The sequence below is a fragment of the Kryptolebias marmoratus genome, linkage group LG9 (assembly GCF_001649575.2).
Source record: "Kryptolebias marmoratus isolate JLee-2015 linkage group LG9, ASM164957v2, whole genome shotgun sequence".
Classification (NCBI taxonomy): domain Eukaryota; kingdom Metazoa; phylum Chordata; class Actinopteri; order Cyprinodontiformes; family Rivulidae; genus Kryptolebias; species Kryptolebias marmoratus.
The window spans coordinates 7,065,083-7,091,335 of NC_051438.1; the positions used below are offsets into that span (position 1 = coordinate 7,065,083).

At 42.1% G+C, this 26,253-nt stretch overlaps 1 protein-coding gene across 2 annotated transcripts in view; it reads left to right on the forward strand.

The window, feature by feature from the left end:
* myot (myotilin) overlaps nt 1-25,886 on the forward strand; it is a 37,259-nt gene extending 11,373 nt beyond the window's left edge. Inside the window, exons 2-18 of one of the 2 annotated variants that reach the window (XM_017423155.3) lie at nt 237-327; nt 409-565; nt 754-816; nt 933-1,074; nt 2,637-2,660; nt 2,839-2,958; nt 3,038-3,239; nt 13,025-13,238; nt 13,346-14,298; nt 16,605-16,755; nt 16,913-17,014; nt 18,447-18,484; nt 21,139-21,277; nt 21,668-21,875; nt 21,968-22,133; nt 23,256-23,389; nt 25,521-25,886. In XM_017423155.3, coding sequence (XP_017278644.1) covers nt 320-327; nt 409-565; nt 754-816; nt 933-1,074; nt 2,637-2,660; nt 2,839-2,958; nt 3,038-3,239; nt 13,025-13,238; nt 13,346-14,298; nt 16,605-16,755; nt 16,913-17,014; nt 18,447-18,484; nt 21,139-21,277; nt 21,668-21,875; nt 21,968-22,133; nt 23,256-23,389; nt 25,521-25,663 — 2,964 coding nt within the window. In that variant the 5' untranslated portion in view covers nt 237-319 and the 3' untranslated portion in view covers nt 25,664-25,886. The remainder of the gene's footprint in view (nt 1-236; nt 328-408; nt 566-753; nt 817-932; nt 1,075-2,636; nt 2,661-2,838; nt 2,959-3,037; nt 3,240-13,024; nt 13,239-13,345; nt 14,299-16,604; nt 16,756-16,912; nt 17,015-18,446; nt 18,485-21,138; nt 21,278-21,667; nt 21,876-21,967; nt 22,134-23,255; nt 23,390-25,520) is intronic. The other variant, XM_037977417.1, reaches the window with a different exon arrangement.
* The last annotated feature ends 367 nt before the right edge of the window (nt 25,887-26,253 follow it).

The window sequence follows — 26,253 nt, forward strand, 5'->3', positions numbered from 1 at the left end:
TTAAACGAAATAAACATTTGAAATATATGAGTTTGTATGTAATGTATGAATATAATATACAAGTTTCACTTTTTAAATGGAATTACTGAAATCAATCTACTTTTTCATGATATTCTAATTTTATGACCAGCACCTGTATATTCATTCCACGGGGAAAAAAAACAACGGTTCAAAACCCTCATTAACAGCCTGAAAATAATATGAAATTCATGCCCGTGATAAATGTCTGACTGCAGCTGCAAGAGTGAAGAGGTCCTGCCTGAGACGCTGCGTCTGTGTTTGCAGGACGTGTGTCGCCGCCTGAGAGAGCGCCTGAAACATGGCTCAGTAAGTCAAACACACAAACACAAAGTACCGTGTGTTAAAGCATCCGCAGCTGTGATCATGTCACAATGTACCAACATCCAGGGTCCAGGGGCTGCAGAAGAAGACCAGCACCATGTCTCTGACCATCTCCTCCTCCTCCTCTGCATCCTCGTCTCTGGAGCGCTCCTCCGCCTCCTCCATGTTCCTGGCTCAGAGACACTCCAGCCTGGTGCAGCCGCTGTGTGTCAGCCCTCAGAGGGTAATAAAATGCCTCAATGAATTACTTGCGTTCACTTATCAGTCTGTTGCTTTACGTAAGTTTGCTACTGGAATCAGTAAATATATCACAGCCTGTTGTGTTGCAGGTGCAACAGCCTCCATGCAAATAAGTAAATGTGTAAAATGGCAGTCAATCCAATTAAATGCCATGTCTGTGTTTCCGCTCAGACTCAGAGTCCTCTCTACAATCAACAGTTTTCAGGAAATGGCATGGCTCCCACTTTTGTCAAGGTAAAAAAAAAAAAACTTCCATGTGTGCATTTACATGAAACACTTTTAGATAAAAGTGTGTTTGCATAACTCCTGTGATATGACCCTCTTTTCCCTCTGTTCCTGCTTCCTCCCAGTGCCTCCATGATGTGTCTGCAGTGAAGGGTCAGCTGGTGGTCCTGGAGTGCAGACTGAGGGGGACCCCTCCACTGCAGGTCATGTGGTACAGAGAGGACGAACAAATACTGGACTCGGACGATTTTAGGATTCTGCGAAAGAGTGAGTGTCTTTGACCACGTTTCTCCAGCTGACAGATCAGTTCTAATCGACAACATGAAGCAGAAGACGTCTCGGTGATACTGATTCTGAGCAAAGTCCGTGAGATGGTTTTTACCTTTCAATGTCAATGTTTCACGGCAGTGGACTGACAGAAAAATTCAACATAACGTAATTGTTTCCCGACTCCGGTCTCCTCGTTGATCTCATCCACTAAAAAAAGATAGCTTTTCTATTTTGAATGTTCCCGACTCAGTGTGTGTTTGTGCTCACACAACATGAGGGCGAATAAAAAGGCAGGGCAAGGTATAGACAAATCCTTGCGAACCATAAGAGCACACGTTGGAAATGTACCATAAATTCGGGAGAGTTCCAAGTTCCTAAAACCAGTAGTCCTCTGCTGTATAGCTAAATACAGCAGAGGACTACTATATAGCTCCCTTAGGCCTCCAAGCGCCTCTCCTAGACCTGGTTACAGGGTAAGACCCTTGTCCAGTCGAGGTTTCATAGTCCCTTGGTCTTGGAGGTCATTGTAAGGGTTATTGAATCACATTTTGTCTGACCCCTCACCCTGAACCAATTTGCCCTAGGAGACCCTAAACTGCCTCAGACAACTTAGCTTCTGAGGTCCTTGTGATCCTCAACCCCCTCCACCCCAATAAGGTGGTGATTCACAGAGAAGGAAGTGTTGTCAATAAGTCAGACCTGTCCCTGGTGAACGTTGGCCAAGGTCGTTGTTAGTCACTGATTCTGTTAATGAGTTTTATGGGTAGAACTTTTAGGAAGTCTTCGGTGTTGGAGGCATCAGACTGCATTGCTGCTTACGACAAATGCTGTGGGTCCTGTTGGCGTCTTCAAATATGGACCTCCAGCAGGTGCTGGAGTGGTTTGGAGCTCAGTGTGAACTGATCAGATTGAAGCTCAGCGTCTCCAAGCCTGAGGTCAAGGTTCTCAACTTGAAAAGATTGGCTTGCCAGCTCTGGGTTGGAAAAAGAACTACTGCCCCAAGTGGAGGAATTCAAGCATTCTCATTAGTGGGGTTAAAACAAAGCAAAAGATTGAAAGCCGGATAGGGGCAGTGTCTGCAGTGGTGTAGATGCTGTTTGGGGTCTATTGTGGGGAAGAGAGAGCTTTACTGAAAGATAAAGCTGTTAATTTAACAACTGATCCATGTTTCAACCCTCACCGATGGACATGAGTTATGGATAGAGACAAAAAGAATAAGACTGCAAACACAAGCAGGTGAATTGAGTTTCCTCCATGTGTCACTGACAGGTACAGGCTTTACCTGTTACACCCCAACCCAGTCTCAGATAAGCAGATACAGAAACATTAAAGATACTGCTTTTCATGTCCATTTGTTTTTAACCCCCACAAAGAGTTTAATCAGGATATCAACGTCTGCGTGAAGTCATTACAGCTAACACCTGAAGAAGGTCAAACTCATTCATGCTGTAAAAGCTTGATTGATAGCAGCTTTCATTCAGATCTGAACGTTTTCCTTTCAAATTTAAATCTGATGTTCACTCAAACAATGTCCTTCCTGTTGTTTTTGTGTTTTCTAGAGGCCAGTTCTGCCTCAGTGCCAGGTGAGTGCCCAACACAGACTCACACACTAGTAGGAAAAAAAAGAGAGGCTCTTGTTCCTCAGCTGATTTTTCAAAGTCTAAATTTCAATTTTTTACTCTATTGCCAGCCTCAGCGACACCAGAACAGGTGTATGTCTGTAGTACCAGTGCACGCTTGACGATTTTTGTGTTCGTGCAGAGGAGCTTTGTACCCTGGTGATTACCGAGGCCTTCCCCGAAGACTCGGGCCTGTTCAAGTGTGTCGTCCTCAACTCCTTTGGCACCGTCTCCTGCTCTGCCATGCTGGAGGTTTACAACGGTACGATGTCCACGCAGTGTCCCAGTTTGTCCCACTTTGCCTGGGTCACTTTCATGCTCTGCCTCCTCCCTCCGTGCAGACCTGGAGGAGCAGCTGGAGGTGGAGGCCATTCCCCCGCAGGAAGCAGTCTCTTGCAAAGACAGCGAAGTAGACTTCTACCAGGACACTCCATCCTCTGGGAAGAGCAGCGAGGACTTTCCTGCTGCGCTGCCAGACTTTGTCAACCTCCCTCCTCCGGAGTGGCCCAGCAGCCCTTTGGAGGACAACGTCCCTGCAGCAGAGTGAGTGCATGATGGGTCACACACTTCAGTTTCAGAAGGTATCTGCAGACATGAGACGACTCAGATGTCAGCCAGGGACAGATCTCTAGTTTTTCGGCAAATAATGGGCTGATAATGACAAGCTGATATATCAGATATTCATCAATTTTGCTCCTTAAGAATGGATTTGAATTATTAAAGGTGCCAGCGCATAAGCATTGCAGACCCTTATTGCTATTCAGCTGGTGGTTTTCAGATCTTGTCCCAGGTTTTTTTTTTTTTTTTTGCTTTTCCCTCTGCAGCTTTGGAATAATGCATGCAAAAAGTACACCGATATGTTCTGCTCAGTCTGGACTAGTGTGCTGTACTTTTTAGTGTCAATCCATCGTATGGCATAAACAAAATCTGTAAAAAAATGTCTATACATCCAACAAAAGAACACATTTAAAGTTTAACCAGGTCACAGAAAGTTGGATTTTATGTGATTGAACTGCCATATCAATACCTTTAGCAGTTTTTACACAACCACATTTTAAATTTGGGGATTTTTAGAGATTTTTTTTCCCACAAAATGATTAACTTAGAGCACACGTGTCAAACTCTGTTCCTCTTGGGCGGCTCACCTGCATGTTTTAGATATGTTTTTGCTTTAAAACACCTGGTTTAAATGATTGACTTGTGGATGTGCTCCTGGAGAACCTGATGGTTTGGTGCGGAGGTGATTAAACCATTTGAATCAGGTGTGTTGAAGCAGGAAAGCCTAAAACTCCATAGACAGCGGAGCCTCGAGGCCTGGAGTTTGACACCCCTGACTTAGAGCGATAATGTCTTGTTGTTTCTGAGTTGTTTAAACTTCCCAGAAATGTTTTTTTTTATTACTGCTGCAAACCTTGCACTTCCTGTATAGTTTATATGTCAAAACATACACATTTCTTTCACTCTGTGTGTCTCTCACTGCTGTAAAACTTACAGTTTTCTCTCAAATCCTCCCAGAATGCAGAGAGAAAACATCCAGAGTCTCTCTGACTTCCTATCTGTGCCCAGAATAATCTCTTCAAACCTGGCAGTGAAGGCTCCTTTTAGCTTGTCGTATCTCCTACATATTTCCAGCTCATAAAAACTGACGTGTGACAACCGGATGCTTTTGCCTCTTCTGCCACTTACAGTTTGGGGATTTTTTTTTTTAATACAACTTTTAGTTTTGGCACACTGACAGTTTGTCTGAAGCTTCCTTTCTGCTTTGCGGTTCTGCTTGTCTTATTAGGAGTGCTGTCAGGGAGTGAGAGACACAAATGTGTGGCCCCCATGGTGACCCTAAGAGTTTTTAAAGACTAAAATTACTTTTCAACAGATAAATGGTTATTTTTATTTTATGTTTTTTATTTTTTCCAACAATTAAAAAGGATTGATTTAGGCAACTTCAATAAAAATGGGAAACATTTATGGGAAGTCTGTATCATAGATATTTTAGAAATTCATATTTAGATTTTTACTTGTATATAATGAATCTAAAATGAGAATAATATTCAGTAATATTAATTTTGCTGTTGCTCATCCATCTGCACCTTTGTTTTCGTTTGTTTTTGTTATTGCAATGTAATCTTTATGTGTTATTAATAATATTATTTGCACATTTCTATTGTGTATAATGCTGTTTTAGTTTATGTCATATCTTTATATAACCAAAAGTCAATTATTATATGAAAAGGGTGCTGTCAGGGAGTGAGAGACATATGTGTGGTTACCATGGTGACTCCTATGAGCCACTAAAAGCGGTTTTAACTCTTATAGTTTATGAAATAAAGTTGATGTTTGTTGGAATATTGATTACAAAGTACATCTGTTTATCCAGAAGAGGTTGCTGTTGCTTATTCTAAAACTTTAGTGTTTTATTTATTTATTTATTGTTAGCTTTTTTCGCTAAAGTAATCAAATTTAGTAATTTAGGACAAGTAATGAAGCAAAAAAAGTGTAAAAATAAAAATACATGTGTAATACAAGCATGGCTCTGACAGTGGACATGCGCACTGTGTACTGAGGCAGGTGCGTTGCTATGGGAACGGTGAGGCGCACGAAGACAGTTAAATCAATCCGCCGGGCCCGCGCGCGCGCTCACGACTCTCCGCTTCAGTCCTCGCGGGCGCGCGGTGTCACCTGTCTCAGTCCAGCTTGTGGGTCGGTTCTGAGCGGAGTTCGGGTCCGTGGAGTGTAGTTTCCGCTCCGGGTCTGAGGACGGATAATCCAGGGACAGGGGACGAAGGTAGGAAAATGTCCGCAACGACTCTCCTCGCGCCGGTAGCTTCACGAGCCGCCGGCGTTTGGACCGAAAGTTTCCACATCCGAGTCAAACTTTCAACAACGGTCGACTCTTTCCATTTTGTGTCTCTAACCAAAAATGGCAATGTCTGTCAGGAAACATCAAACTGTGTTTAGAGCGGCCGAAAGAGGATTTTTCGGCGTTTTCTCCATTTTTTTGCCTCGGGTTTTAGCCGGTCTGCCCGCAGGACGATCCCAAAGTTGGGGGTCAGGACCCCGTTGCGGGTCGGGAAACACCGACTCGAGGGTCCTGGCGTCGTGTTCAGGATTTAAATTAAATTTAAAAACATTTGCCAATATCATAATTATTAATCCTTGTCAATATATCTAAAATATCAAGATATCATTGTCCAGTTTGTTTGGCCTTCTTTAATTAGTGATGTTTTTGTCCTTGGGTCACCGGTTCACAAAGAACTGTGAATGTTATTTTGATGTTCTGAAGCTGAAAAGTTCAGAAACCACCGAGCTGACAAAATTTTTGTCAGCAAAAAAAAAATTAAATAAATAAAGGTTTTTTGCTTTTTTTCCTCCCAGGCAGTGGATGAATGGTCTAATTATTTCCTATACAGCAAGTCAGCCATTTTGTAGAGCTGTTCAATTGTCCATCAGTGCCTTAGAAAACTTGTGGTTCAGTAAAAGCAGGGGGAGTTGTTCACTACATCAGTGAAAACGGCAGGCTAGTGGAGCCTAACGCTGACTTCTTGTTATTTTCAGACTTGTTGTGAATGTCTGTAATGATTTGGACGTGTCTAATGTAACGTGGCTCATCTCCTCCTTCGTCAGAGCTGCGGGGCATTGGGAAAGACATTGTCAGAAAAACGCTCTCGTCTGAATGTGAAAGGTCCGTCCTGTACTTAAATGTTGTGTGGGTGGTATTAATTCATCGTTTTTTTAGTTTTAGGGAAGGTTACAGTACGTGTTGCTGAATTTCACGTTAGTGTTATGGAGGCAGATGATGATAATCGCATTTTCTAACAACCACGACGTCCATCGCCTCAGATTTTAGTGCGTTTTTTTCTGGCAGGTCATTTATGCGACGCCTGACTGTGACTCCTCTATGAAGTATTGAGTTCAAGTAGTGTTGGGAATGAAGTTAAACCTCTTTGATAGATGTTTCGGACATGTCTTGTCACAGAAAAGTAACTCATTGCAGTTCCAAGAACCATTTCTGAGCTTCTGGGGTGATTGGTGTTTTAGAAGCTCCGATAATGTGCTTCTTTTTTTTTTTTTCTATTTCCGTTTCTTGTAATTTATTGTTCTTTTCAATTTGCAGTACTTAGTCGCCCTGGAACAGCCTCATGAACTTCTGTGCAAAGCTGTAATGAGAACTCTGACCTTTAACACTTTGTTGTCTAAGATCCCATTCATGTTCCACATATCGGTGTACACTGATGTCTTACTCAGTTGTTGAGTTGTGGAACCACGGGTTAATTTTTTAGGTTGTGAAGAAACACAAAATGTTCCACATTGGATCACCAGATAGCAGCAGAAGCACAAGAGTCCACTATCGTTTGTACAAAGTCCTGCTTTGTTGCTCGAGTTGATTTTTATTTTTGGAGTTTGACACAGTTCAGGAAGCATGCCTCCAGCTGGAGCCGATACCGAGTTGCTTCATGGTGTGAAGTATATTCGTCCGAGCGTGGTCCGTCCACTCTGTGATCTCATGTGTAATATGAAGAGCAGGCATGGCGCCGGTGTCCTTCAGAGACACCCTCGTCTTTCGCAGCTTCACACAACAACAGCTGGTTTGGAAACTGTTGAAGGGGCGGGGCGGAGACGGCCTGGATCTTAAGGTCGCGGTCTCTGACCAGCGTCGCGTTTATCTCATTTTTAGTATTGGTATTAATTTATTCACTCATCTTAAGACAAGAGCAGAATTAGTGGCAGCACTAACTCAGGCTGAACCTTTTCCATCACTATATATGGCACGGATGTGCAGCGTTATTGTCAGGTTTCATGTTGTTGGGTTGCACTTTAAATGCGTTTTTAAGGTTCTGTTAAGACGTCGTGCAGAAACCTCGAGGGAACCTGACATGGTTCCGCCCACGATGCCACACAGGTCTTGTGTCTGTGCGTATGTTTCAAAGCAGCAGGGTCACCACTTTAGTGTTTGCACCTGCCAGCTGACGTCTGAATACCAAGACTAATATAGCTTTGGTCACCTAATCACACAAACACAAACGCACAGACCGAGTTACACGCCGCTCCTTCTAGCTCTAAAGTTTTTTTGTATTCGGACATGTTGAGTTATCTGGTCTCCTAACAGTAGGTTAACACGTCCTGAGCTGAACAGCAACAACTCGGCTTGTTAATTGTGCATTTATTTGACAAACGCTAGTCAAAATGTGGAAAAGTGACTGTTTTCATCACAGATAAGAAAGTAAGTAGCTACCAGGTGCTGCTAATTAAAGGCATCAATTAACTGATCTGCAGTAAGTGTCAGCATCTCTATAAAAGCCTTTTTTATGTGATTTTTTATTTTTCTAGTTTGGCCCATTCTAATGTATGTTAAAGGGATACTTCAGGTATTTCAAAGTGGTGTGCTCTGGAACAGTTATGAACAATTATGGCCCTTTTCCCATGGGCTCGACTCGGCCTCCTCTCCCAAGGTTCCAAGCGATCTGAGTCGTCTGAACGCAGGCTACTGATTGGCCAGAGAGTGTCGTGAATCACGAGAGCGGCTCTCGTCATGATAAAGCCACCAGATAAACCAATGCTACGGTTCTGTGAGGAGGTGCAGACGTTTTCAAGCTTGTTGGCCAACGGCAGAATTCAGGCGGAGCTCGACCGAACGGCTCCGACCAGCAGAGGGGAAGGTGGCTCCGACTCGAACATAGCCGTGTTGAAAACCAAAGCAGAGATTGGTGTTTTGTGACTTTATTTCTCTTAGGCGAGCTTCGACGACCCGCCCACGTCGAGGCAGCACTCAGTTATATGGAAAACCACAGAGACTGTGTGGCCGTGCTGAGACTGGACAATGGAAAAACTGGTTTAATATCTTACCTGTTGTCGATTGATGTTGACCGACAAGTTTTACTGAGATACAGCAACTCTTTTTTTTTTTTTGCAGAAGTTTTTGGCCAAGATATATTTTTAATTTAACAAAATATAACAATAATTGCTTAACCTATATTTCATAACCCTTTGGAGAACTTGTGCACATAACAATAATATATAAATGCACTTTCTTGCTTAAAAAAAACAACAAAATTGTTGGCTACAAAAAGCTGGTTGTATCAGCGGCTGCTTCATCTAGACACTATTTTAATAACTTTGCCATTAATTTAGCATTATTTACATAGTTTTGTGGTTGTTTGCAGGTGCACATAGTGACAACAGCAGCTAGCTGTAGCACTTCTATTCAGCCTGGTACACGTCCAGGAGAAGCATAATATTTCTGCTGGAATAACTGTAATGGAAAATGCAATTGAAGTGCTTTGAAAATGAGTCGTTTTAAGGTGGCTCTCTGGAAGTGGGTCTGGTTGGAGCAGGTAGATGAGTTAATAATGGCTGCTTCAAGGTATCCTCTTTAAACTCCTCCAGCTTTTGAAATTACATAGAGGTTCATTCAAACGCCATTTCATAAGCCTTTACGTCGTCACCAGTTTCACATTACACCGTTAATCCGGTTGAAATCTTACAGTATTCTTGCTAGAACTACACGCTGCACCAGACGTGCCACAGCTAGCTGCTGCTGCCACCACTTGCACTTGTAAATAACCACAGGATTCTATAGAAATGAGCTTGTAATGCAAAGTTGACACAAGTCAAAACCTTTGGAGAGCAAAGTTGTTTTAGGACAGCGGTGATCTGCTTCAGTCCGTCTCTTCTATGAGTTAAAAGGACAAAAATATTCCTGTTGGCCAAATATTTTCAAACCCATAAAGTCGTCAAAACAAAACACTCTTGAGGACCTGAAAACACAGAAGTAGTTCAGGTTTAAATCTTGCCGGCCGTGAGGGTAGAGGGACAAATGCAGAACCGCACTGAGTGGATGAGAGAAGGCCAATGAAGCGCCTGCTGTAGTCATTATCCCGCCGCAGCCCGCGCTGCGTGGTCGTCACGGCAACAGCATTCTTTCCTAGTAGAAAAGTAGAGGAGCAGAGACGCCGGGGAGAAACTTGGCTGAGATGAGATCAGATCCACTAATATCTAGTCCGCTCATTAGTTAGCCTGAGAGTTGTTTTTCCCTTCATCAGTTCGGATCAGAACAATGTGAGCTTTGGGTCGGTTCAGAGTCGAGGTGCTGCTGGGATCTGTACCAAGATGGCAACTACCAGTAAATCCAGGCGCACTGGGACTCTGGAGCTTGATACAAGCTGCTGCTTCCTTTTCTTTTTTGGAGCTGTCTGAGCTTCAGATTTCACTTTTGTCTGAATCAATTTTAGAAACTTTCACTGAGAAGTTAGTCGTTAAAACTTTACCTTTTCAACTCTTGTTTATTGTATTTATTTATTTATTATACAGAGAGCTCGGAGGAAGTTGTAATCTTCTGTTCTCTCTTTTTTTTTTCTAATTTACCTCAATTATTAGTATCCAGGCTTTCTGAAAGTCTTTCAGTTTTCTTTTGGACTTCAGCTACTTTTTCACTTAGTTTGTCATTTTCAGAGTTCAGTTTTTTTTTTTTTTTTTTTTTTTTGAAAAGGCTCCTAAACTTAGAAAATGTAGCAACTAATCAACTGTAAGATGTGTCTCCAGGTGACATGTTGCTAGTAGTCTGTCACAAACACCCATTCTCATTTCTTTAGTTGCAGCTCCGTTAAAATACAATAAATTAAATATATTTCAAATATTCAGCAGCTGAGAACAATGCATGAAATACATGGGTTGAAGCTCTCTACAATTCATTAGAACATGGTGGAAAATTTGACACATTTCTCCCAGTATTAAAGCAGTCATGATGCTGTCAGTAGTTGCTAAGTAGTTTTTGTTTTTTGCTTTTGAAGTGCTGTCAGTGCAGTGTGGACATGATGGGTTCACAGCCTAAATGTGGGGCCAGTCCTCAGACAGAAGGTCAAAAACGATGCATCTTTCAGGTATCAGGTCTGGCTTTTTTTTCCCCTCAACACTGGAGGAACATGTCTTTCATAGTGTTCATCTGCTTGAGATTGTTTTTTTTGTTTTTTTTCACCGCCAGTTCTGCTTTTGTCCTCCATTTGCCAGTTTTCTCAAAGACACACGATACCAAATGCCAAGACCTGCCAGACTTTTAGCAACCGACTCAAAGGTGCACTCGTGGAGATATTATATCTCACAGTAAAGCCTGAAACATGACGGAAAATCTAAAGACTTTTGCAGATTCCTGTTGTAGCAGTTCTTCTTTTTGAGGACCAAATAAACTCTACAGTCTAAGAAACGCCCAAACAGTAGACACCAAAGTTATTTTGACTCTGTGAGGACAGTTTACTAACTGGAGGAACAACTTCAAAATTTACACGCAACTCAAATATTTAGTCAACTCAGTATCTTATTAACTTAAAGGTTTTGTTAACTCCAATTTTCTGACACAAAACTCTATAGCTGAAGATTAGTAACCAGTAAAAATCAGAGGGATGACTATTTTAACATTTTAATTTTGTTAATACACACCTTTTCTTTAGAAAAAAACAAAACACCGGTTGGCCATAACATGGCCCTCTTTGGAGGCATTTTGTGACCCAAAGTGTCTTCTAAAAGTCATAGTCAAAAATTAATATTTTTAATAAGAAATTAGTCTCTTGCAGAGCTGTTTCCAGTCAGAAACACCGACATTATTTAGAAATACTAGATCAAATGTTGGGATTTGGTTTATGGAAACCTCAAGGTTAAACTTTTGCAACTAAAGTCTGCACATTAAGGATGAAGAGCGTTAAAGCTGAACTGAAATCAGATCTAAAAAAATGACATTTCATGAATGATATTTAGTCAAACACATCCACGCAACACTGCAGGGAACCATTTTTCTGACCTACAACTTAAATAAACTGTTTTTAGCGTTTTAGTCAATAATTTCTGAAGGAGGTGATTTGTGTGACGGAGTTCCATCCTGGTTCATGTTGTGCGCTGTGCCCCGGCTGGCCCCTAAAACAGAGCTGGAGAACAAAGAACGCTGCTACTGTCTGGTTGTTTATTAGTCAAAATGGAAGAAGAAGCCTTTTTTGAACACAAAGAAATGCCGAAAGGTTTTGCAGGACTAATGGATATACAACCATACCAGTATGAACCTGAATTAATGGCTGGATCTCCAGAATCAGATGAAAACTCTTCAGATTCAGATTCTGATGATCACCAGGACCGTCATGGTCGACAAAACAACAGTTAGGAACGTAGAACGGTGAGAACCGATTACCCCCAGATCATTTTCATGACATCAGCACATGATAATGCAAATCAACATAAAGATGGCAGGAGAGAGCTAACGTTGCTAACTCGATGCTAACCAAATGTTAATAAAAAAACGTGAGTGCGCTTCAGAGTAGCATTTCTGTTTCTCACACCAGAGTAAACTGATCAACAGCAGCTTCAGACTCTGACATTTGTTTAATCACACATTAATTGTTTTATATTGTTTATATTGTTTTTATATTTTTTTGAATCACAAACTGATCTCAGGCTGTCGGCCTGTAAGCAGCTCAGACCTTTTAATGACGGGCGCTCACGTTACGTTTAAAGGAGAACTTCCTGTTCCTCATCTCCTTCTCTGTGGAGATGTCCTCCTCTCCATTTGCCTGGCTTTTAAAATTAAAAGTAGTTAGAACTGCTGCTGGTAAAACATCCTGTTTTTTTTTTTTGCCATGAAGCCAGTGCACCACAGTAACGAGGGTCGGAGCGGTGCTTCTCTTTGAAGTGATCCGAACCCAACTCCTGATGGTAATTCCCACATTGAAGCTCATGCATCCAAATCTGAGGAAGGTTTTTATCTTTCGGGAAGCCAAAAATTTAAACTACAGTGGTATTTTCTGGCTGGTACGAACAATTAATTCCAACAAAATGAAGTATATTGTACCGGTATTCATCCACTCACTGATGAATGGCTGAACCTCAGCGGCTCTGAGGACGTCACACATCAGGGGGTCACGGAAAAAGCCGAAAACATCCGAAAAAACAGTATCTTTTTTTTTTTTCTTTTAAATTTTACAATAAGCATATTTTATGATTCTCTTTCAACTGATGTTGGTTTCAAAAACTTTTTAGTTTAGCTTTTTAAGTTCTCCCCACTGCCCTTAACACAGTCATGGTGTCTGTTTACATTAAGTGGGACTTGAAACGTGGACTGGGACCAGACTCTGGGGACATTGGTCCCCTTCCTGTTTTAACTTTTGAGATCCCTTATGATGTCTGTCATTTTGTATATATGGTCGATGAGCAGAAATGACACGGTGAAATAAAATCATTAAGAAAGTTGGAGGTGGTCTTTGGACCTGTCCATTACTTTCTCAACCCAGAACCTTAACTTTTTAATGCTGTTTTGAATCTAATTAAACAAGTCTGTCTGTTTCTTTATCTGTCAGTCTCCTTGAACCTCAGCCGGCCAACCACTCCTTTGAGGAGCCTTTTGGTCGCAGCAAGGAGGAGAGTGCTCTGAGCTCAGAGGGTCAAAGGTCACCAGAGATCACTGTTGAAGTCTGTACGCCCAGCCCCCCTCTTCCACCCTCACCGCCACCACCAGCACAAGTCAAGGAGAAGACACCCAAGCTGTTCACGCCGAGCAAACTCAGTTTCACAGTAAGCATGTCTCAAACATATTGTGCTCTGAAACTATGAAGAACAAAAATCTGCAGTTCTTAATTTTTTCACATCTTTGCAGTGAATAAATGTTTCTTTCTTTCCAGTCCTTCCAGTCAGGAGGCACCAACATGAACCTGTCGGACCTGCCTTCCTTCAGCCCCACCTCCTTTCCTCCCAGTGCCTTCAACTACGAGCGGCCGAGGCATTTCATCCAGTCGCAGCCGGCTTTCCAGGCGCCCAGCTATGAGAGTGTGCTGAGGGAGGCCCAGGAGAACCAGAACCACCAACTAAACCTCAACAACACCCAGAGTAGTCCACATGTTTCAGAGACTCAGAGTCCCATTAAAACCACACAGACTCAGTCATTTTCTCAAACCCAGTCGGTGTCGAAGTCTGTGCAGCAGACGCAGTCGCAGTTTCAGTCACTGAGCCTCAGCCAGAACCCAGCCAGGTCTGTGATCCAGAACCAGGCCAACGGAACGTTCAAGTCCTCTCCTTCATCATCCAGCCTCAGCTCTCCTACTTCAACCCCAGCATCCTCCGCTGCGCCTCCTTTTTCCTCCTCTGCCTCCTTGCTCGCTCCCTCTGCTCCCGCCTCCTCCTCTCCTGCCCCCGACCCCTCGTCCTCTCTGCCCCGCGCCACCGTGCGCTCCACCATCACCCTCACCCCCAGAGTTCCCAGCGCCACGGGCCTCGGCAGCGCCACCCTGCCAGCCAACCAGGACACCTTGTCAGCCTCTGCTGCTTACCTCTGCTCTGTGCTGCCCTCCCAGTCCTCCTCCTCCTCCCAGTTCTCCTCCAAATTATCTCCCAACTCCAGCCGCCCCCACCCATCCTGCTCCCCACTCTCCCCCTCCAGCCCCCTCCTTCCTATGAAGGCCTCCTCCTCTCCATCCTCCCTTCCTCAGCAGCCACTCTCAGTGTCCCCCTCTGTCCCTCACTCCCCTCTGTCCCCCTCCTCCTCTTCTCTCCCACAGCCGAACACCCCCAACAATCAGAACATGCTTCCACCTGCTGTGGTCTCTCTGCCCGCCAGCTACAAGGGGACACCCAACACGTGAGTTTAAATATACATCTTTATGACGGTCACATGATTTAAAGACTAGATTGTGTTGCTATGAGGTAGGGCTGCTTGACTGTGGCAAAAAATGTAATCCAGATTATTGAAGTTGTTAAATTATAAAGTTCAGAAACATTGCAGTTATTGCACTTAAAGAAATGTGAATTTTCCTTCTTACCCTCCTGTTGAACTTTACCTTAAAAACAGACAAATAATTTATTTAATTAGAGTTTACTGTATAAAATAATAAACACAAATAAATAAAATTAGCAATATAGTGCACTTTAAACATACTGTAGGGTTTTATAAAATCTGTCCCTCCTTCCAACGTTTTATGATGTGACATTTTTTTCACCTAACATGTGCCTTAGTCTGTGGTGGTATAATAAAATTTAAATGATTAAATTTCACAAATATTGACAGTTTTCATTCAAAAATACAGCAAAAAGTGGACAAAATGTTCAATGATTTAGTAAAATGTGATTAAACATCTGCCTTTAAAGTCATTTAGAAATTAAAATCTAATTGTTTTGTAAAATAAGTTCTTTGTTTGTTTCACATGAGAGCAAAGAAAAAAGTCATTTCTTTCGTAAAATAAAACTGCTTCATGTATGAAGTTAAAATTGAATCTAGATGTCATAATTGTTGCAGGAACGATAGCTCAGTGTGAATCTAGATGTCATAATTGTTGCAGGAACGATAGCTCAGTGTGTGTGTGTGTGTGTGTGTGTGTGTGTGTGTGTGTTATCTGTCCTGTTTGACTTGCTGATGAGGATGAGGATGATAATTAGGTGTGTGTGTGTGTGTATCTGTTTTGTTTATAATGGCTTTTTTTCCTCTAAAGTTCAGCTGCAGCTTTTAAGCTACTTTAACTCAAACTTTACCTGAAGCTTTAATGCTGTTTTGGGAACATTTCACATAAACAGCTGGATTTTATGTTTTTTTTAGCAGAATACCTGATTCCACATTTCTCTCTTCCCGGTTTTAATCTGCCTGTTCCATATTTCCTCCTGCGTTCTCAGTCATTTATGGACCAACAAAAACTTACAAGGAAAGTTGTTCTCCTGAATCACTGAAGTTGTTTAGATATAGAATTATTTGATGAACTTGTTGGTGTTAAATGTTGTCGTTTCTGGGCAGCTTTTCTAAAAGGCAGATTAGAGCACGCTTGCGAAGCAGAAGATAGCAGAATGTTTTTAATAATAATCATTTATGTCCAGTATCCTCTTTTTGTGACCATTAAGAGCTAATGTTTATATGGGAAAAATACAAATTTGATTTACTGCACACAGCCTTACACTTCTCTAGTGACTATTTTTCAAAAAAGCGACCAGCAACCTTTTCTGGTGTTTTTGGAGACCTTTGAAGACTGACGTGAAACACGTCTGGTTGTTTCCAACCAGCAGCAGGTTCTGCAGTGGACCCTCCTCCGTCCCACAGAGCTCACAGGAGCCTCAGTCCTCCTGCACTAAAACAACTTTCAGTTTCTAATCTGGGTCACCTTTGCCCATCCCAAGCCCAAATAAAGGATGAAAGTTGGAACTATGATATTTAAAAGAAAACCAGGATAGCTTACATAGATAAGTAGCTTCCAGTGAGCTGTTTAATGTTTCTCTGTGGGGACAATGGTTAGTATCTTTTTGTAATTGGCAGCAGAAATGTTTCTATGTTTAAGACCTTTGATCATTTTAATAGCTCATAATTTCTGTTGACAGACACCACAACAGATGTTCAGGAATATATCTGTTGGAGTTATTTATTGGATGTATGCCTTATAACTTCAACGCTTCTTTAGAGAATAATATCATATCATATAATATATAATCTGATTAAGTCAAAACTCTTCAGTCAAAATATTTTTTTTTGCACTTTGATTAAAAACAAAACTGTATAGTTTTAGTTTGAAATTACTACAGGGTTATTAGTTTTATCATGTCTACTGAAGTGTAGCGAATAAACTGCCCCACGAGTGTATTTATTTACACAAACATGATCATAATTAAAAGACTTTGCTTCTGGTTGACCTTAAAAATTCAAATTAAATATACAATTATCGACTGAAAGTTTACGGACGATTTAGGAATGCTTTATCATTGTTGGGGTGGTAAAGTTGCATTTTGCACTTTTTTTATTCTCCTTTCTCAACAGATATCTGATCACGGTGCAGCACATTTCCAGTAAATAGTAGAGACAAAGTTTTGGTTCTTTGAGTCCTAATAATGGATATAATAGAGGATTAAAATGAGTCTGTTCTTGTATATTTTTCTCATCCTATTCTCTTTGTTCCTCTATCCTCCTTTCAGCCTTCCTAAACCTATACTGAAGAAGTCTGTGGCGCCTCGGCCCTCCTCGTCTCGCTCCATAGAAGAAGACATCCAGGGCTCGAAGGACGCCCTCATTCAGGACCTGGAGAACAAGCTTCGCTCCAAAGAGGCCAGAAGGAGACACAGTCAGGTATGACCGAGTGTCCTGCAGGCTTTAAAACAGATTCTTAACATCAGAATATTTTGCTAAACTGTCCAAGTAATTAAAGGACAGCAGGGAAGGTGTACTCTTAGCATGTGCCTCTGTACGTTTGCATTTTGACAACATAAAGCTTGTTTTTTGACAGAAACTCTCCTATGAGGAACGAATGGCTCGCAGGCTTTTGGGTCCAGACAACGCTACAAACATGTTTGACCAAGACAATCTCTCAGACTCACAACTTGAGCAGGTACCACAACAACAGTCATGTATTTTCTAAGATTGTATTATTTATAGTATGCAGTGGGTAGCAAAGGTTGTTTCTTGTTTATTTAGCAAAATAGAGATCAAAATCTATTTGAGCTCAGTGGATATATATTGGTTCTGATAGGACCTAGAATCAACACCGGCACAACACCTATAAGTAGTAAGAGTTACCACCAAGAAAGAGACATCATGAAGACCAAGGAACTCTCCACACAGATCAGAGATCACGGCAGGGTTATAAAACACATCCTTAACCCTGAACATCCCACAGAACAACATTAAATCTTTTATTAGAAAATGGAAATACTATGCCACCACAGTAAACCTGTCATGAGAGGGTCATCCACCAAAACACAGACTGGGCAAGGACGGCAGTAACCAGCTTTAAAATAACCCTGATGGAGCCGGGCAGCTCTCCTGCAGAGATGGGAGGATCTGTCCATAAGACCACTGTAAGCTGCACAGAGCTGGGCTCCATAGAGAAGTGGACAGGAAACAGGCACTGATTAAAGAAAAAAACAAAGGCAGACTGTTAGATCAGCGGGGACGGGTAAACTGTCCAACATTTCTATCGTTCTGAATGAAAACCTGAGATTTGAGACTGGGTCAGAGGCTCGCCTTCCAGCAGGACGCTGACCCTAAACACACTCCGGTGGTTTAAGGAAAACCAGTTAAATGTCCTGGACTGGCCCGGTCAAAGGCCAGACCTCAGGCACCCATTGATTTGTGGAATTTTGTTTTGAAGCCTTGAGTTCAGCAGTTTGAAGGTTGCCAAATTAGTCTTTTGAAATAGCAATTTAGGAACAAGCCTTAGTTTCGACTGAGAACTGCATAAACAGCGTGCCAGTCACAAGGTGTGCACATTTGATAAGAAATCCTCTTTGATGTCACAGATGTATGTAATAGTGCTGATACGTTGTTGTTGTTTTGTTTTTTTCCACACTTTGATATGTGTTTGAGCGGTTTCCCTCTCGGGGCCTCCCAGCAGCCCTCTGAGCCCAGAGCTGAAAAAAGCCTGCCAGTAATAATCTGCAGCCACACGGAGCTGCTACTTGCTGTCATTTTATCGCTGCACTCTGTCTATGAGCCTCTCGCTCACAGGGCTTTGCACCGTCTTTTCTGTCCTCCTCTCACACACACACTGTGTAGCATCACAGGCATTTCCACACGCTCACATACACACCCTCTCGGTCCAGCAGAGTTTGTTCACGGTTATTTCAAGCCTGCTTTCTGAGAATGAGCCTCTTTCAGTGGTGACAACAGGACTATTGTGTCACCAAACACACACACACACACACACACACACACACACGGTGCCTCTCCTGGCATTTTGTTGTCCTGTTGGTCACTTTGTTTAGTCCTTAAACTGAAAGCGTTGTTTATCTCTCCTTACACTGACCTGTTGTCTGTTGCAGCCAGATTCTCCTGAAGGACGACACACAGGAGGACTATGGTAAATAAACTTTATGAGTCATTGTTGCATTTAATCATTTATCCAGGTGTCACTGTGGAGCCTTGAATGTGGGCTGTCCCCTTGGTATCAGTCAACATGGCACTGTTTATTTAGTGCAGCTGTAAAAGGAAATCAGTTGTGCTAAAAACATGTGGACCAAAACCTGATAAAGATCACTTGTTTTACACTCTGTCAATATTCAACACGGTCTGTTTCTGTCCATTTAACTGTCTATGACTGACTTTCACAGTGTGCCTTGCATCCATGTGTAACAAAATATATCACCTTGTAATGTGATATCAGTTTATAGAATCTGTTTGTACACGTCTGAGAGAAAAAGAAGTCTACTGGTTTGATTTGCGGCTTCCTAATACCTATCCATCCATCCATTTTCTTCACCCGCTTTTTCCTTTCTGGGTCCCAGGAGAGCTGGTTCTTTTCTCCAGCAGTCACTGTGTGAGAGGCAGGGGACACCCTGGACAGGTCCCAAGTCCATCACAGGGACACATGGAGACAAACCACCATTCACACTCTCACTCCCACCCAAGGACAATTTAGAGTTACCAACTAACCTAACATGCATGTTTTTGATCTGTGGAGTATCAGATTAAACCCATGTGATCAAAGGGAGAACATGTAAACTCCACACAGAAAGGCTGGGAGGCGACCCTGTGACCTTCTTGCTGTGAGGCAATAGTTAATCGCTGCTCCACCATGCCGCCCCGAATATCCAAAGAGATTTGACTCTAAACTGTTTCACTCGGACTGTAAAATAGGTGATTGCGGCTGCTGTCACGTCTCCCACTGGTTTGTGGAATTTTTTTTGAACCCTTTAACTTCTGCCAAATTAGACTTTTGAAATAATAATCTAGGAACAAGCTGTGGTTCTGACTAAGAACTGCACGAGCAGTGTGCCAAACACATGGGACCAAATGTTGACTTCATTATATAATTCATTTCACTCTAAATGGGACCAGTTTACACAACACGCTTTCATAAATGGGGCATAACTGAGCAAATGTCTTCATAAATATAAAAAAGCATCTTTCCTGATGGTAGAAATCAGATATGAAGCAGTCATTTCATTGTGAATCAGCAGGTGTTACTTTCTTTTAGAAATGCTGATACTGGCTTCACTTTTTGACACAAGGTCATAAAACTATATTCTTTCATAAAGTCTTTTTTTTAATTCCAAGTTTACTCTAAATAAATTTAAAAAGGACTTAACATTTTCATCGTAGTTACAGATTGTTACAAAAAGATATCGTGCTTTAAAATTGAGTTTCATTATACATCACAAAAAAGCTATGGTGCAAAACTAGAAAAGTTCTAAGGAAACTTTAAAGAGAATATCAGTGAAGCTACTGCCCAAAAATCCAACATGTCTTTGTTCTTTGTGGTAGAAAGGTGATGTCATTTGGGACTTCTGTAATAATCTAAGATGATAAAATGCTGACTGTGAAAGTGTGTAAGAAGTGTCAAATAAACAAAGATCAAATGAAATGGTGAAGCTGCTGTCAGTGGCTCATTAGGGTGTCATCTGTGTCTGTCACTCCCTGACAGCACTTGTAATCAGACAGACAGAAATGCAGAGTATAAATGAAGGTTCAAAAAAAAAAAACAGGTCTTGGGAGGAGGGATCTGATTCATATGAGGCAGGTGTGTCTGGTCAAAATGAGTCATTTTTTTCTGTCTTCGATGTTTTAGTTAAAAAGTTAAAAAGATCCTTCGCTTCTAGTTTTGAAAAAAGTTTGGATGTGTTTACTCTGCACTCTGGGGGATTTAAAAAAAAAAACCCAAACACTTGTCTGATAGTGTTTTGAAGTATAAACTGTATCAGAAGTGTAAAACGCTCAGAGCACAAATCTCTGCCAAGACCTTAAAGTTACTAAAAGGTTGTAGGATTTGGATTGTAATCACTTGATTTTTGTGACAACCCTGACTTTTCCTGAAAAATGTATTAATTTTTAAGTAATGCTGCTAACAGACAAACAAACCTAATAACATTACCAAATATATATATATATATATATATATATATATATATATATATATATTTTTTTTTTTAAGAAAGCTCAAAAGTTAGTGTGTGCCATCACACTCAGTTGAACATTTCATTGCGTATTATTCAAAGTCTAAACTGTGAATTTGTAAAAACTGATAACGATATCAAAACGCCACTTCAGTCACATAAAGTCGACCCGTTGAAACTTTGATGTCTCTACAGTGAATCAAGTCTGGAATTTCTCACTATTTGCAAAACCCTGATAACTATTCTAAGGCGAGGAAGTACCTAACTTTTAGTAAGTTTTACTATAGGAACAAGTGAATTTTTCTCATTAGGATTTAAATTTTTCATTATTTCATGAATCCTGACTGATTGCTTTACTTGATATGAAACCCTAATCTTCTAAATTTCTTGAGTTGTTATTTATATATTTCCTAGTGCTCGAAAGATGTCTGCCACTCCCAAAAAAGAGGCGGACATCTCAACACCTCTGCCTCCATTTTGTCAAAGGGGAGAAACGGAGCAGAAGTCTGTTAATGTGGCTGTGTGTGTGTGTGTGTTTGCACGCACTTGTTAGTGGACCGTAAAATTCAGTGACTGAAAGTGCGGCAAAGGGAGCTCATTAATAAATAATCCCTCTCTGCAGGGGAAGACATCACTTGGGAGCAGATGAGAGGAGCAGTGAGGGATCAGCTATTCAGGAGAAATGTTACGCTCCTCGCTTCCTTCAGATACCTCCAGACCTCACAGTCGAGGAGGGACGCTTCTGTAGGATCGACTTCAAGGTGACACACACACACACACACACACACAGCTTGCTTCTCTTCTGAAGTCTTTTCAATAGCTCCCTTAAAGCACTTTCACAAAACAGTTTTGCAAAATGGCCACAAAGACCAGTTTTTTTTAAGCTGCCTCGGACCGTTTACAAATCACTAATGGAGCCAGTCACGTCCCAAATAGGAAACTCTTTGAAGCAAAAGAGACGTGGAGCAAAAAAAGCTGGCTTCCCTTTTCACTTATCGACTGTTCCTACCTCGCTGGCAGCGCTTCAACCCCCTACGCCGCCTCGGCCCATTCAGACATCACATCAAGGCGGCCAGAAGTCGTCTCAGTGTTTTGTGAAAGCACCTGGTGTTTTAGTCATCAGTGTCACAGAAAGGTAAATGTCACTGCAGGTCGGTGGTCTCCCAGCTCCAGACATCTCTTGGTTCCTGGACGGTAAGGCCATTCGCCCCGATGACTACCACAAGATGTTGGTGTGCGAGAAGGGAATGCACTCGTTCATCATCGAGATCATCACAGTGCATCATGCCGGTGTGTACGAGTGCGTGGCCAAAAACCGAGCCGGGGAGAGCAGATTCACCATGAGGCTCGACGTAATAGGTAAAAGTCTTGACTGTGTCGTTTAAAAGACAAAAAAAAAGTTTGAAAGCATATTTGACTGAGCTGTGCCAAACTCTTCACTCTGTTCACAGCTCAGGAAGTTCTCCGCCCTCCCTCCTTCATCCAGAAGATGTTGAACACCAGAGCCCTCGAGGGTGACACTGTTAGGTTAGAGTGTAAAGTGGACGCTTCCCCTCCTCCACAGCTCTTCTGGAAGAAAGATAAGGACATGCTGCGCATCGACCCCAACAGAATGAGGTGCACCAGATGTTTAACATATCCAACAGAAGTTATACCTCACAGTTTTTAAAGAACATCTTCTCAAATAATGCAATCTGCGGTTGTTGTTTCCTGAATGACTGTACAGCTAAAATAATCAAAGCCACCTCTTCAAACAGAAGCCTGACTAATAAGACCTACAGACCTTATTTTTCCCCTCGATCCTCACTCATTTAAATTTGATTTCAACTGAGTTTATTTATATACTGGAGCTCCAATATACAGCAAAAGTCATCTCAGGGCACTATACACAATTAGTAACAAGAAGAAATGATCTTCGTGACATTAACTTAAATATTTAAAAACATTTAAAACAAAAGTTCAAATGCAACAAATCCAAACAGAACTAGATGACAAATAAACTGTTTGACTCAAAAGATCTTCATGAGTTTTTGCTTTAATCAGTTTAAAACTGTCCCGAGTCAAAGAGACCACACCCTCAGCTCCTCCATCTGCCTTACAGGACAACAGATTTTACTTCCACTTTCATCATCTCACCTCTCTGATCTTCTCATTTTACTGTTTTCTGGACAAGATATGAGCAATTAATATCTTACCTGTTGAAGATGGCTCTTTGAACTACTTCAGTTCCCTGCCCTCCTGAAAAAAAACAACAAAAGAAAAACGACTCTGAGTTCCTTAGCGTCTGTTTCTGCCATTGTAGTTTATTTTGAAAGGGTTATAAAGTGGAAACCGTGATCTCAGGTGAGCTCAGCGGCATTATCTGAAAAATCTAATGTTGTTGACAAATTTGAAAAGTGTTTCTGCTGTGTTTGGACTGCTGATTTTATAACTATTTCTTCAAATTGAGGTCGGTCAAAAAAGCTGTTTACAGCAGGTCATAACTTTTCCACAAGATTGCTGGATTATTCCTTTAAGCACCTTTTAGTCACCATTAGTTATAAAAACAGTAGTTTGATTCATCAGATGAACATCAGCACCTTCTCTGATGCCGTTTGAAAGTTTTAAAACTCAGAAGCTCACTGGAGGAGCATTCTGAAGCTCCAACAGGGACAAAAACAAAAGTCAGTAGCTGCTTTTTGTTGCACCAATAATCCTCTCCTCGTGTGTTAACTTTAGCATGTCTCCTTCTGTCTCCAGTCTCTACCAGGACGGTTCAGGTCGGCAGTGTTTGCTGATAGAGAGGCTAACGAAGGCCGATGCTGGTTGGTACACACTCTCTGCCATTAACGAAGCTGGCATGTCCACGTGCAACGCCCGACTGGATGTTGGCAGTGAGTCTCTTTATGCACATTTGTTTTGAAAAAGGTCCCTCTGCTGCACGAGATACAGTAGCTTCACGGTTGCCATAGAAGCTCAGGCTGCGAAATCAAACAGCAGATGGAGGATGATCTGCACACTAGGCACCGTCCAGCTCTGTTCTACACAACACGACCAACAAACGCCGTGTTATGTGATCGAGAGGAAACCCGATGATCATGAGGCACCCAGCTGGTCAGTTCGCATGACGAGTAGTGGATAATCACTCAGAGATAACTGTGGAGTTGCTCCACCAGTGAGGAGAGCTCACTGGATGAAAGTAGGTAGTGTTAAGTTTCCGCTCTATCATATAACACAGCATCTGCTCTGTGGAGAGGTCCGGGTTCCACTAGCTGAGTATGACTTTAGACCACAGACGTTTCACAAGAGTTTACAGCTTCTAGGGTTCATGTTGGATCTCTAATTTAACTTTCACTGAGTGCAAAAACCAAAAAACCTAAAAGATCTTTAGAAAGCCTGAAGAACCACTGATCAAGACAACCTTGAATGATCACGAGAAAGTCTGGCTCCTTGGAGGCAAAAGAATTAGAGATTTAAAACTTTTGCACACTACTGTAGGTCAGTAAAAGGTGGCTTTATAACAGGAACATATAACATTATGCAAACATTACAAGAAAAGAAAAACAGAAATCCCACCTGGACTGCAACATGTTTAGCAGATTCACTCAATTTATTTTAATTATTTAAGACAGTCTTTGTTGCTTCCAAACAACTCTGCTCTGTTTCTGTCATCATGTAACATCTGATTCTGTTATGCTGGAAATGTTTCATATTCTGGGACAAAAGGAAGTCTCCCAGTTTGTAACAGACTGACAGTCGTGTACTTCGCTCTCTGACAGTGAGTGAAGTAGACATTAATGTCTGTTCAGACCTGTGTTTATGTGCTGAGGTGTCTGTGTTCTGACACTGAAGCTGTTTGTGATGAAGCATGAAGTCCAGTAAACCCAGTAAATAAAACCCTAAACATATGAAAGTTCTACAAAATACAAAATGTTCGAAGTGGGTTGCAACAATCCCCCCCTCATCTCCACTTGGCTTTCTTTGTTTTATAGCCTTACAGCCTGGACTTTAAGTTTGTTTGTTATTTTAATTAGAAGTAATGGACCTACACAAAAGACTTCAGATTATTGAAGCTAAATGGGGAAAAATGTTGTAAACAGTTCTAAAAAACAAAAACAAAAAACTCACCCCTTTGGCTTTGAAGCTCTAACCTTCAGAAGCCACATCATTTGTTAGCCTTCCTATTTAGGTGTCAGATGATCTCAGCATATATACACCTATACACTGCCAAGAAAGAGACAGCATGAAGACCAAGGAGCTCTCCACACAGGTCAGAGTTCTGAACATCCCACAGAGCACCAATAAAATAACATTTTCATCCTGCTGAGAACACCATCCCCACAGTGAAGCATGGTGGCAGCATCATGGTGTGGGGATGTTTTCCTTCAGCAGGGACCAGGAAACTAGTCAGCGTTAAAGGAAAGATGGATGGACCTCTTGTTGAAAACCGTTGAGTCTTGCAGAGATCTGAGACTGGGACTGAGGCGGTCCTCCCAGCAGGACGACGACTCTGAACACTCTGCTGAAGCTCCAGAGGTGTGCTCCACAGCTGCCGGCAGGACAGATATCTAAATCAAAAGGAGTGTTTCTCACCTTCAATTATGCCCTCCATGTTTGAATTGTTTTTAATGCTATCATCCTGTCACTAAAAGACATGTTAATTATAAACACTAGAGGTGAAGCATGCAGGGCTGTGAGCCATTGTTCCTGTAAGTCTGGACCAGTCACATATCTGGCAGTGAGCCACGCCGTGCTGATCTGTGCTGGGACACGCAGTGCAGATGAGTTATTTTCAGACTTTGTGGCATGAGAGGAATCTTTAGCCCGAGTTTGTGTTATCAGCTGCTCGCTCTTCCCAAAAGAGATGCCTAAATTCTCCTGCAGCTCCCTGCCGATGTCATCCTCCGTAATAGCAGACAGTCACAGCAGTTGGAAGATAATTCACCGTTTGCCGCGAGAACTCTGCCATTTGTAGCCGATTGGCTGTAGCCGAGTTCATCAGTCTCCTTCTCTGGCCTTTTCCAGCTCGCACAGCTCCCGCCATGAAGACAGCCCCTCCCGGCTCCAAAACGCTGAAGCTGCTGTCCTCTCTGAGCCACGTTCCCGCCCTGACGGTGGAGAGCCCGGCGCAGCACACGGCCCCGCTGTACGAGAGCGAAGAGCTGTAACCTCCTCCGTTCAGACCGCCACACCTTACACCTGCCTTCAGACAGGAGCACAGACTAACAGCATCGCAGCAGACGAGCACACGCCTCAGACTAGATTAATCACACTGCGTATGTGAGAGGCTGTCAGGCAAGATGGACGTTTGTGTTTCACTAATATATTTACAGAACGGATCATCTTGCTAACACAGTGTCAAAGCTCCCCTCAGAGCTGCCTTTTTTAAAAGCCCAAAATTTACTGTAGCACTTGAACCCCAGCAGGTTTGAGAATGGTGATTCCTGCTCCGCTGCTGTTTGTGTCTGTCTGCTTTTAATGAGCCTGTAGTCTGTCTGCTCCGCGGCTGCCTGTCCTGTCAGCTTCAGGCTCATGGATGTATTAATAGAAATGAGCAGCTCACCGGCCAGCCATCGTACCGCAGGGCAGTCCCCACGCCGTACAAACCAAGTGTTTAACCCAAACACGTTTGCTGTTTGTTCTGAATGTTTAATAGAAATGTTTAAACAACTTAGATTTAAGGTTTTTTTTTTTTTGGTTGCAGCTCTTGTTTATGCTCCCGGTTAGAAATCAGAAAGTGTCTCCATTTGGGACACGA